This window comes from Dermochelys coriacea, chromosome 8, assembly GCF_009764565.3.
Source record: "Dermochelys coriacea isolate rDerCor1 chromosome 8, rDerCor1.pri.v4, whole genome shotgun sequence".
In the NCBI taxonomy this organism is placed as follows: domain Eukaryota; kingdom Metazoa; phylum Chordata; order Testudines; family Dermochelyidae; genus Dermochelys; species Dermochelys coriacea.
This window is the reverse complement of record NC_050075.1, coordinates 64,386,445-64,398,902: the sequence shown is the minus strand read 5'-3', so window position 1 is coordinate 64,398,902 and position 12,458 is coordinate 64,386,445. Positions and strand designations below refer to the sequence as shown.

Below are 12,458 nucleotides of genomic sequence, written 5' to 3'. Positions count from 1 at the left end.
TAGTGCTGAACCTGTTGACTAGGCCTTTTATAATAAAGATTTTGAGATCATTTGCTCTCCTCTTCCTTATATTTTATGCTATGCCCTTCCCATCTATAGTTCAACTGCTATTCAGCACCTTCCTTTTTTTCAGTAGTAAATAAATTGTAGCTGCAGCTGTCTCACCAATCATCATGCTCTTTGGCTGGCTGGCAGACAATGCTATTCTGACATGCTGATGTAAAAGATGTTGAACTGCTGTAGCATTATGGTCACCCAAATCATTTGTTTGGCTCCTGTGATAGAGTTTATTAGGCAAATCTTCACATTTTTACCTCATCGTAAACTTAATTTTTTTTCTTTAAAAATAAAAGGCAAACTGGGTGCATATATTATGTCATAGATTACAGTATATTCATTTTACCTTGTATAATTTCTCTGAAATAAAATGGTGATTCTATACTATTTTTAAACCCAATTTTGCCATTTTCACAATCTCCATACTTCTTGGGGCTACATAATTCATTTGTGATTTTGAAAACTTTGAAACACATAAAGATAGGTACTAGGCGTAAATATCATCAACTAATTGTTAAAGTATAATGCTGTGTCCCCTAAGTGCCCACTCTTCCCACATTATTTTAGTACTGGGGTCAAAATAAACAAATGAAAACTCTTTTAACTGGTTAATAGCGATCCAAACAGTTTCAGCATGAAGGGTCCAATTGCACCTTCAGTTATATCTGTGCAACCCCATTGCTAGCAACAGGATTGCTTGGATGTAAATTGAGGACAGAAATTGTCCAGAAAAATATCTGAATAAAATTACGGATTTTAATTTTGAGGTTCCATACAGTACATTCTGCTATTTCAAAGTTTATGCAGTTTTTGCACTATTGCTGTTCACTGAAGAGGAAAGTACTTTTTAAAACTTCATATAATGATATCCTTGATCCAAAACATGAAAATGTTGCTTTTTCATTTATTTGTAAACTGTTGTAATCCTCATATAATCCTCAGTTAAGCATAGAAAATTGTGTAATTTATGAGGACAATGTATTAAAATACTAATACCCTCTTGCATTTTTTCTTGAACAGAGAGTAAAAAATAGATCACTGGAGGATGTGGTTATGCTAAATGTTGACACAAACACTCTAGAAAACCCATTTAATGACCTGAACAACCTACCTAGTGAAGTGGTAAGTCTGATGGGTATTTCATGTTGTTGCTGTTTTTTCTTTTCTAGTAGCTTGAATTACTAATAATGATTTTTGCCTGCTTTTGCTAATTGAAATAAAAAGAATAAGGAAAAAAAGTACCAGCTGTGGCCCCATATTTAAGATTTTAACTTTTTTTGACAGTTGAGGAGATGTTGAATGGAACATCATATTCCTTATTGTAAAAGCAGGATCATAATTATAAAACTAGCTGCATTCATTAGGCATTGCTGCTTTAAACGCAAGAGTCTCTTCATCTCATCTTAATCATTATATTACAAAGTAGGCATTTCTGTCTGCCTAGTGGCATGTCTTGCAAAAGAATGAGAGAGTTTTTGAAGGCAAAAAGAAGAAGGGGGCCAATTATCGGCTTCTGCTTCCCTGCCACCTGCCAGCGCTTTTCCTTTTAATTAATGATCTGATGGCACTGGTCAATATAATAAGAAATGCTTGTACAGTTGGGGTCAGAAAATTCAGGCTTTGATCATCTTCAACTTTCTGAAACATTTATTTGTTTTCTCTAAATTATTTCAGTTTTATTTTAATCTCTTCTATCCTGCTGAGGGTCACATGAATGAAAACCTACATGTTTGTCATTTGCTTTGGCAGAGCAAAGACTGCTTACTTAGAATTTTATTTGTAAATTAAACTGCTAACTCAGTTTGTCATAAAAGACATCTGATCCTTTTGAAATGACGAAAACTGTCTTTTGTCTGTAAAGGATGATAAATTAAGTGCCAGTTCTTTCTGGACTTTGATCTTGCAAACATTTTTTTTCCCCCTGCTGCTTATAATGGAACATATTCTGTATTTCATGTTAAATACTCTTAAAAATGTATTACACTTACCTTGCTTTTCCTTAATATAGTGCTGAAAGGATACCCTTTTGATACCGATGTGTGTATTTCAAGTTTTAGATATTCAAGATATAATAGTAGTATGCTATTTTAAATGTGTGTCAACAAAAAGTATTTTATAGAAAGGAGTGAAATCAAATAGTAGCCTGTTTCCAAAATAGCAATCTTTTTAAAACTCAGTATTTTAACCAAACTAAGGCACTACAGTGACTGATGAGCCCTATCTTTATCTCAGTGGTAATTTGTCTGAGTACAAATATAACAGAAAGCAAAATCCTGATGCGTACATTAATGGTCACAGATAGTTTATTTTAATATTATTATATTCTTAACTTTTTTGAGATAATGAAGGCATAGTTTGACCAGATAAAGTGTCAAATACAGCAATCTCCAAGCTCTAATAAAAGAATTTGATATTGTTTATATTTAATCTGATTGTGATATATTTGCCAGTCATTTAAAATGTATTGTATTTTGCATAAAAATAACAAGTTAAATCAAAAACTACTAGTCATTTATTGTTGTGTCAGTAAGTCTGGCTGACTTTGCATTAAGTGAAAAATGTTATTTTGTTGAGGTTAGAATGTATGCCATAAAGCATATATCCTTTATCACATGATAGTTAGATGTGAAATTCAGAATTAAGCGCAATCTTCAGTTATATACCAGTATTGTAAGTAAAGTGACCAATGATTTCAAATTGTAAAAAAGAGTGCACACATTGAAGGAAATCTGTTTATTTTTAAACATGCTTATCAAAATACTCTGATTAGGCAGGCTGGATTAAAATAAAATTAGTGAACACAAACTCCCATACTTTTAGTGGTATGCTGTCCCCCAGGATGTGTGCGTGTAAGTCCTATTAATGTTAATAAGGGTTACCCAGGCACACAGAGTGCACAATGGACTTTTTATAAAATACAACATTCCATGTACAGTGCGGAACAAAACAGGGAAACTGTGTTTTTATAGATGTCTCACTTGCCAGATTTTATTGGAACATATTTTTCTGGATGAAACAAGTTTTAGTAGGTTACTTTATATTTTGTTTGAGTCTCCCCATCTCTTTCTGACTTGAGCAGTGAAACAGTTTTCCGTGTGGAACTAATTTGTTAATTAAAAACATATACAAATGTGAGTGAAAAATCCTAAACAAAGGGTACAGACAATATAAAGATTTGGGCATATAACATGACCAGAGGGAGAGCAAACTGTCTTTCATTCGTAAGAGAAATTACAATTACAATTGCTAATATAGGAATTTTAATATTTCAAGTATATTATAAGCAATATAGAACAAAAATGATGGACCAAATTTAAAAGATCACAGCATATATTTGCAGATGTAAAACATATAAATACATAAAAATAAAGCCCACAAATGTACAGAGAAGGATAATAAACCTTTTGATGAAAAAATATATAATCAGGAATAGCAATTAAGAGTATTAAACCAGAACAAACTGCTGAAAGTATAAAGGCAGCTTTAAGTTTACCATCCCCCTCCAAAAACTGATTTCAGACAAATTAACAAGCCACCATAATAAATTTAACATTTTCAAAGGATATTCTAAAACTGTCTCTTGTGTCTAAAAGGAAATTGGATAACAGCTTTCTTAATCAATAAGCCTGAAGATAATATGTTTTCAGTGGCGAGGCATATAACAGTTTAGAAAAGTCTAGTAATCTGACTATTAAAATGTTAATATTTCTTGTATTGTGAATGGATTTCTTAAAAAATATAATATGAAATCTGAAAAAATTACTATTTGATATTATGTCTAATTCATTATAATTAACTGAGATTTAAAGGACCTTTTAAAATCATTCACTTAAGCATTTAAATTATACTTACAGGCTAGATAACTTTCTGTGCATGTGAACTCTATTATTTTGTCAGATTGACCAGTGGTCTTGACTGTTCAAAGGTCAGTGGTCACAGTTGTCCTGAATTACCAGTCCTTTTTTCATGTGGACCCTCTGCTGTGTTGCATGCTGTAATCTTCTTAATGGCTTCATTCCAATATTCACACATAATATTCTAGATTTATTGACTGTTAGAAATACTACCATGCCAGTAGCAGTTCCGCTATTCCTAAGGTATTTAAAATTGGAAAAATAAATCAATGCAAGACTTTCAGGAATCCTTTGTTTTCCTTAAGGGGGGAAAAAGCCTTCTTCCTGTCTTCTAACAAGAACACTTGTTTTTAGATTTCATCATTTCACTATAGATTTGTCTCATTTCTTTAAAGAAAAATAAGCAGCTATTTCAGTAAGAGTAAATTTTCTAATACAATAGTCCTTAGAACACCATTTTTTCTTCTTGTAAGGCCTTATATTATAAGTTTTCAGTGGTGGTTGAGACTGCAAGCACCTCAAAATTATAAATGCTGTGCCCAATCTAGCAGTGACTTACACACATGCTTAACTTTGTCAGTGGGACTACTCATGTACTTAAAGCTAAGCACGTTCATAAAGACTTGCAAGATTGATGTCATGTGTTTAATACCATGAACAGTTCCATTGACCTCAGGATTGGGCCCTCTGCTTGTCTTGCTGTGTGTCAGTGCTTTGCGAAATATTTATATGATTTGTGGAAAATTATGATTTCTTTAATATTTTCTGCATTTTGTTAAATAATGGTGCCAAGTATTAAAAAACTATAGAGCAACTGAAAGAGAGATGGTCTGTATAGCATTTAGAAACTAGAATGCAGAACAGTACCTATATGTGTCTTTTTCATCAAGAATTACATTTTAGATACGTAAAGTAAACCTGTTTCTACACCATGAATCCACTCCATTTTGATAAGTAGACTCTAATTTATTCAGAAAACTGAATATTTGCTTTGAATAATAGTTCCTGTGAATGTTATTCCTCAAAATACAACAGTTAGTGCTGTTGTAAAATAAAGTGTGATTAGTTCCTAATTGTGACACTGATTGCATTAGTCATAATATTTAAATTTTTTTACTTATGAAGTGCGAGTAGGAAAATATATTATAAAATAATTATTAATCCATTAGAAATTCAGAATGGCTGGCTAGCAAAGTAGGCAATATTGTGAGAGCCAGTTGCTTACGTGCAGAGATTTTTACAATCATTTGGCATCACAATGAACCTTGGTATAAGTTTAGAATTTAGAATATTAGGTTAAAAATTACAGCGATCTTTGAACCCTATTTGGTTTTGGAAATATCTACATTTAAGCATATACCTGTCATTGTTAAAAATAAATGGATATTTAGTGTTAAATGCTGAAGGGCTAAGATGTCCAAAGTCTGTGCGTAGAGAAACTCTTTTCATTAAAATAATGATCTACATATTCTGAGGTTACCTTTTGTTTAAGTAAATTTGTTTTAAATTGCCGTCCACTTCTGTTCTTTAGCCAATCCACTTTCTCACTGCTTGTCACTTGTCTTACTCTTACAGTGGCCTGATTTAATAGGATGCTGATAGAAACATAAGCAATTCCCACTCATACTGGAATAATATCTTGAATATCCACCTGGGAGATTTGAGTACCTTGTGCTTAGGTTTGAAGACAAACAAACATGTGATTTGTGTCAAGAGGCCTGTGACAAGTTTATTTTAGAGAATTTACAATCAAACTTTAAAGGAATACTGGATCCAGTCTGGCAGTCTCTAAAGTTCTAATCCTGCAGGCCAAATTCATGCAGGTGGTTTCTGAAATCAGTGGGACTACTCACCCAACTTTGATTCTGTAAACATTTGAGCACTTGCTTTACTTAGGTACTATGGAGTAGGGACTATGCACATGTATAAGTGTTTGCAGGATCAAGGCCTGGATGAGTAATCCCATTGATTTCAGAGAGACCACTTGTATGAATTTAGCCTGCAGGATTGAAGTTTTACAGACTACAAAGATTGGATCCAGTATTCTTTTAAAGTTTGTTTGTAAATTCTCTAAAGTAAACTTGTGAAAACTTGCGTAAATTTTGGTGCAGGACGGGGTCCACGGTGAGATTAAAAATAAACGTTTTAAACTATGTTAATTTAAATGATGAAAACTGAAATAATTTTATGAATTTATTTTGCATCATTCATTCTATTTTTACTTGGGCAATAAAAAGAAATAATCTGTTTCACTTTTATTTCTAGTCAGTTTCTTGTCATCTTTACTTTTTTGCCCTCATGCACTACGTAGCAAAAAGTATGTGGGTTGCAAGAACCCCAAGGGAATGTTTCAATTAAAAATCCTCCCCAAAATGTTTTCATTGGAATATTAAATATAAATATGAGTATTTATATTAATCATAAAATATTTATTTATTCTTCTTATGAAGGGTGAATTTTGGCCTTCAATCACCTTTACAGTGTTTCATTGACACATTATATCAAGCAATCAAGGTACAAGTCACGTGTTTAAATTGATGATATTTTACCCTGAGTCAGTTGCATTTTTGAAAGTTTAAAATCTTCAGGGGAATACAGTGAATATTTCCATGGTTGTGACGCATTCTTTGCTTACCTCTTTAATATGTCTAGATTTTACATTTCAGAATGTCCCAGCATGTGGTAAAAAGCACCAACCAATCAACCAGAAACCCAGACAGTCTCTTGATGATATGCTGTTAGTTCCAACTTTTCCACATCTCTGCTTTACCCTTGCTTACTAGTGTTTAACAGTGAAGTGACCTTCCCAAGAGGATCCAAGAATGGTCAGGGCAAAATAAAGATAAACATTTGCAGTTTAAGAACCCCATCTCTGACTGCTCTAATGGATCACTAGTGTCTCCTGGAAGTAAACTTGACTGTTATTCCTGCCCCTGTGAATTGCTTGATTCCAGTTTTAGCTTTTGTGGCTTCCTGAGCACCAACTGCCATACAAGCTACATAACAATTCACTTTTAACCTTATAACATGTTTGGTTTTGTTACTGATATTATATAAACATACATTTGAAATATGTTAATCTTTGTTTTATGCATTTGTGTTACTAATATTGCCACTATCATGTCACCCCAGGTGACTCACATTTCCCCTCTTTGGCTTACCACCTCTAGCAAATTATTTTTCCACCTTTCCCTGTTAACATGCTCCAAGATTCCACCCCACAGCCAAGTAATTGAAATTAATCCTTTCAGGAGCACTTCACAGCACCTTTCCCCTCCTCTGTTCACACTTGAATCACTCCACAAGTACTGATTTCAGTCTGGCTTACTTTCAAGCTTCTCTTTTGTTTTAACCACTGCTTTCTTTAGCTAGGTTCTTTTTGGAGAACCTTGTGCCAATACCACACCAGTGACACAGTTCTTGTGGGGACACTGCTAAAGAAGCTCTTGCCACTGCATATGGTCTATGGGAAAGACCTGAACTATGGAAAACCATAATTGCCAAGAGTGGGAAGTCCATTATGATCTGGTGGAGCTACCCCTTGCCTGTAGCCCAGTGTTCTTGGGGAAGGTGGGAACTTGAGGGAGCTTCTCTTGAACTATAAAATAATCTTTTTGAGGATAGATTTGCCTTCATTAGCAGTCTGTATGGGAGCTGTTAACCCAACTTTTACTGCTAGAGCACAGTCTGTCTTGGAGTGTGTAGAATTCTTACCATATTTTATAGGGGAGTACCTTTGCCTTTATGCTGACACACCCAGTTGTTGCTGCAGTGCTGGTGTTTCGCTGCTTTCTGCTGCTCTTATTTATACCAGATAGACCCACGAGATGGTGAAGTTCTCCAACATGTATAGCTTACTAGCTTACTTCTTACCATATAAGGCTTTGACCATATTGATTGCTTATCTTTAACTTCTGTTATTGACTGAACATATAGGCTGGTCCCTCCCTCACCAAGCTTTATTTAATCCTTACATCCTTTCTCCTCCCTCACCTCTACCCTTACACACCCTCTCTTCCCACAAGCTGCCTTATCTCCCATCCAACTCCTTTTCCTGTGCTCACTGCAACATTGTCTCTCCTCTCAACAGAAAATGTACCTTCCCGTGCTCTTCAGTCTGTCATTGCTGACTATGTGTTTTGTCCTTGCTTACACAGATAGTTGGGTGGGTGAGTCATCAACATATATTTGTAATCCCTAGCTCTCCCATCCATCCATATGAAAAAATAAATATAGAGACATTAAGATCCATGTATGTCATGCTAAAGCAACATCTTTTTTTAATAATCCATACCCTCCCTTCTTCTGACATTTCCATTGCTTAATTTAATCATTAGTGATCTTTAAACTTGGAGCTTGATTGTGCAAGTGCTTATGCATGTAACTATACTATGTTTGCAAGACGGGGGCCTTAGATAGTAAGCTCTTCGGGGGAGTGGTCTATTATTTTTAAATGTCTGTAGAGCACACCCTTGGCACTGCAGAAGTAATAATCATATTTAAGATAAATTTAGTACTTGGTGAACCTTGTGGTGAAGCTGGTGATGTATCAACAGAATGTGGTTTATCCCTTTTTCATCAGTGAGGTAGACACCTGTGTCAGGTGCTTATTGTTCCATTTGGCTCAGTTTTTTCTTGTAGCAACACTTCTTCAGGACTCTGGGCAAAAAATAAGTATCAGTCCATCAGAAAATACATTAGAACATTAAGGGTTGTCCTCTAGTTTGGATAGCTGGATCTTACATTGGGATGAGGAAGGAGATGCCTAAGTGGCAGTCCACAAAGGGATTCTGGCTCACCACCCAGAATGCCTCAGAGAGATGAGGGGAATATGTGACAGAAAGGGAGCTACAACACCATTTCAGATAGGTGCAGCATAAGGTCCTCCGTTGTTGACCTTTCTTTGCAGGCTGATGTATAGGGAGTAAGCTTGAGGTCTTATTTCCTCTGATCGTCAAGTTCACTGCCAACACTAAACACTCCTGGTTCTTGTATATGGCAGCTTGAGCCCGAAAGGTGCTCAGCATTCTGGCATTTATCCAGTAAAACACTTTAGCATATGCATAGCTTAAAACCATGCATAGTTCCATTGATTTCAAGCAGTAAGGTAAATTACACGTTTCTCACCAGTATGTAATAGAATGCATTCTTTAAAAAGGTCCTGTCTCAATAACCATTTTTACCATAAACCAATTAATTCTGTTGACATAATTATGTTGGAAACTAAAGTCTCCTGATTCATTATTTGGGAGGTGAGAAATATTTTCAATTACATTTTAAAATGTCAGAGCTTTTTGTAATTCGTTTCCATTTTGTGAAAACCAGCCAGATTTTTATTGCGTTTATTTTCTGTTATTGCTTTTGCTCAAAAAATGAACCCCTAAGATTTGTTTAAAAAATTAGACCAAATACTCTGTTTTAAAGAGTGAAATTTAAATTTGATGATCAGTTTCATATGAAAACACACAAGACATGACATTATTACAAAAAAAATTAATTGCAATATGCAAAATTTTGCTGTCCAAAGATGGCTTGCAATCACATGAACATTTTTTCACAATTTTTTTTCACAGCCCTATTTATAATATAAATTTGCATTCATGTAAATTATATCTTTTTAAGGAGGAAAGGGGGGAAACTTCTGACTCTTGCATTTAGGAAATGTTCTACTGGATTCAAAAAAGTGGAAATCTGGTTTTCATTTTTGACAAACCAGGTTTCTATACACTGACCCTTGCTCTCTTATTTCAACATTAGTGAAATATAACTGTAATTGCTGACACATCTCTCCATTTAAAAGAACTTATGAATGTTTTTGCCCTTGAATTAAATAAGCTTCAATTTTAATAACTTTCAAAATAATCAAACTACAGAACAAAGAAAGTGAAATGACAAGCATTTATTTTTGCAACCTTGAACTGTGTAACTGTTTCTTGTACTGTGAATTGTACTCTCTCTTTCTTTTTTCTTTTGATGTGTAAGTAAAAATACTTAAATGAGCATTGGTGTGTGCTCTCCATGGGCTAACCAAATCAGACTCTAAACTTTTATCTGGATCTATGGAGCTTGGATATAAATTGAAAAGATCACAGCTATGGGGAGAAGACCTATACTGTAAAGGCCTTTCTGCATAGATTATGAACATCAGAACTCAATAATTTTTTTTCAAAACTATAGTTATAATTGGACCCAATGGGGGTCTCTCTCTTTGATCAGATCACAGTAACTGTGACTTTACAGTAGAAAATGTCACTACTGTGAAGGTTTATCACCTGTAGAGCTGGTCTTTTCTCTGATGCCATGTTCAGTTCTCATTAGCATTATTCAAAATTTAGTTGTTAATTAGGTTGACACTTCAATTACAATCATCATCTACAAGAACAGTCGTGACTGCTTGCATAAAGAAACAAAAAGATATTCATTCTTGCATGCATTTATAAAAGAATGAAACCTGTTTTGGTGATACTTTGTGCTTATAAGGGTAGCCTAAATGTTCTGGTTAAAGAGTAACCCAACTTAAAATAAATGATGCTTTGGACAGTATCTGATAACTTATGTATTGTTTTGCAAGGCACTTTGCAATAAAAATTAATATGAAAATACATCTTCGTAACAATTGCAATTGATTTTTTTTCCAACTGTCTGGTATTCAGCAACTTAAAATAAGGGTGGAAGAACTGCTCTTATTAACTGCATTCACACATCTTTCTTGTTTAGGAATATCAGAATAATTCCAATTTATATGATCTTGCTCCAAAGCTTCCTTAACAAAAGAATGGCCTTTTAATCTAATGTTATTCGTGCTTTCCAGAGTTGTACAATCAGAACTTGTTTACCACATAAAACAGGGTAGATCTTCAGAAATCAGATGCTAGAATTAATGTTTTTCTTAATGCAGGTGCCTCATCACTAATAAAAAGGTGCTATCCCCTCCCTTCTCTATCCCTTTCATTCCCGCCACCCTATTCAGATGTTTTATTCCTTAGGCCAATCCTAAAGACACTGCACTATTTAATTCATACAGGCTTTCCCCAACTAGCAAACAATAGTGGCAAAGTTCCCATGATGCATGAAAAATGATGCATGCTAATAAGTTGGCAACAAAAAAAATAAAATTGAGTGGTAAGTGAGCTTTAAGTGCCCTTAAAAAATAACCCTCCACATCATAAATGAAAGATGCCCAACTGGCTTCATCTCAGACAACCAGACACATGTTATGATTGCAAAAAATCTGCAGAAAAGTGGCTCACAAGCAGTTTACTGTAAAATAATTAAAGCTTATTTATGTCAAGAGGCCTTGGGGGAAAAAAAAGAGCATAAACCAATTTACATTAGCACTTTACCATCATCCCCCGCTTTCGTTTCAATTAACAGACCAGCAGGTGCTCTTTGCAGTTAAAAAGATAAGCTATCAAGGAGGAGGATGAATTTTTGGCTGACCTGTAGACACTGTGGTTTGCCTCTGATTGGGTTCATACCTTGCTGTACCAATTTCTGAGGTGTTAATTTAACTGTTCCTCTCTGTCATGCAGGTCTCAGCCTTGAAAAATAAACTGAAGAAACAGTCTACAGCTACAGGTGATGGAGTAGCTAGGGCCTTCCTTAGGACACAGGCAGCATTGTTTGGATCCTACAGAGATGCACTAAGATACAAACCTGTAAGGCTTTTTATTATTTTAATTTGTTTTCCTTTATTCATAAGAATAGAAACTCATTATTTTGCTGTCTGCAAGAAAAGTACTAAAGTCTTATCACAATCTTAAGGGTTTCAAAAAATAAAATGTCCTAAACATTATCTTAAACTTGATAATAAGGTGGTAATCTAGAAGTTGCTTCTTTGACTTTTGAACCTTGAGCATCTGAATGATCTGTGTTTTACTTACTATAGGTACTTGCCCTCCAGGAAACTACTTTCCCTTTGTCTTATTCATTGAAACTAAAAATGGAGCTCTAACAAAGAAGCTACTTGTATGGCTCTTTTAGGATTAGTGATGGACTGCAGGAACTGACAAAGTTGGGAAAGGGGCTGGCTAATTTGGAGGTTGGTCATTTTCTCTACTTAGAATCCACCAAAAGTGAGCTTGGTGGAAGCCAAGAATCTTTTACTACCTCCTAGCAAGGGCTTGGAATCATCTAGTGGAACTGTTTTAGGTTTGGCTGTGTCAGGAAGCAGGGCCTGCGGAAGAACTAGTCTCCTGGCAATTTAAGGAGCACAGCTGGCCGATAGTAGGCTTCCTGATTGGCTACACTGACTGATTGATTGGTTACAAGAGGCAGCACACCAGCTCTTAAGCCCTGCAGCAGAAGCCCTTCAGCAGTTGTTCAAAATATTTGCCAGTGGCTGTGTTAGTGCCTGTGCCTGCCAATGACCCCAGCCTTGTGCCGGCCTTGCCTAACTCCAGATAACCTGCTCCTGATTATTGGCTTCAATTCCTGATTTCTGATTCTCTTCTCTGGCATCTGGCCTCTGATTCTCTGTTTGACACCGGGCTCCAATTCCTGACTACCAGCTCCTGCTCTAACCACTCGGTACAACTGCCCATGCCC

At 35.2% G+C, this 12,458-nt stretch overlaps 1 protein-coding gene across 5 annotated transcripts in view; it reads left to right on the top strand.

Annotated features, from left to right (window-relative positions):
- Positions 1 to 12,458, top strand: part of DENND1B (DENN domain containing 1B) — a 253,940-nt gene that overhangs the window by 177,647 nt on the left and 63,835 nt on the right. For all 5 annotated transcript variants that reach the window (XM_043520155.1, XM_038413141.2, XM_043520157.1 and 2 more), the window contains 2 exons: positions 1,078 to 1,179; positions 11,444 to 11,569. In XM_043520155.1, the coding sequence (XP_043376090.1) occupies positions 1,078 to 1,179; positions 11,444 to 11,569 (228 nt within the window). The remainder of the gene's footprint in view (positions 1 to 1,077; positions 1,180 to 11,443; positions 11,570 to 12,458) is intronic.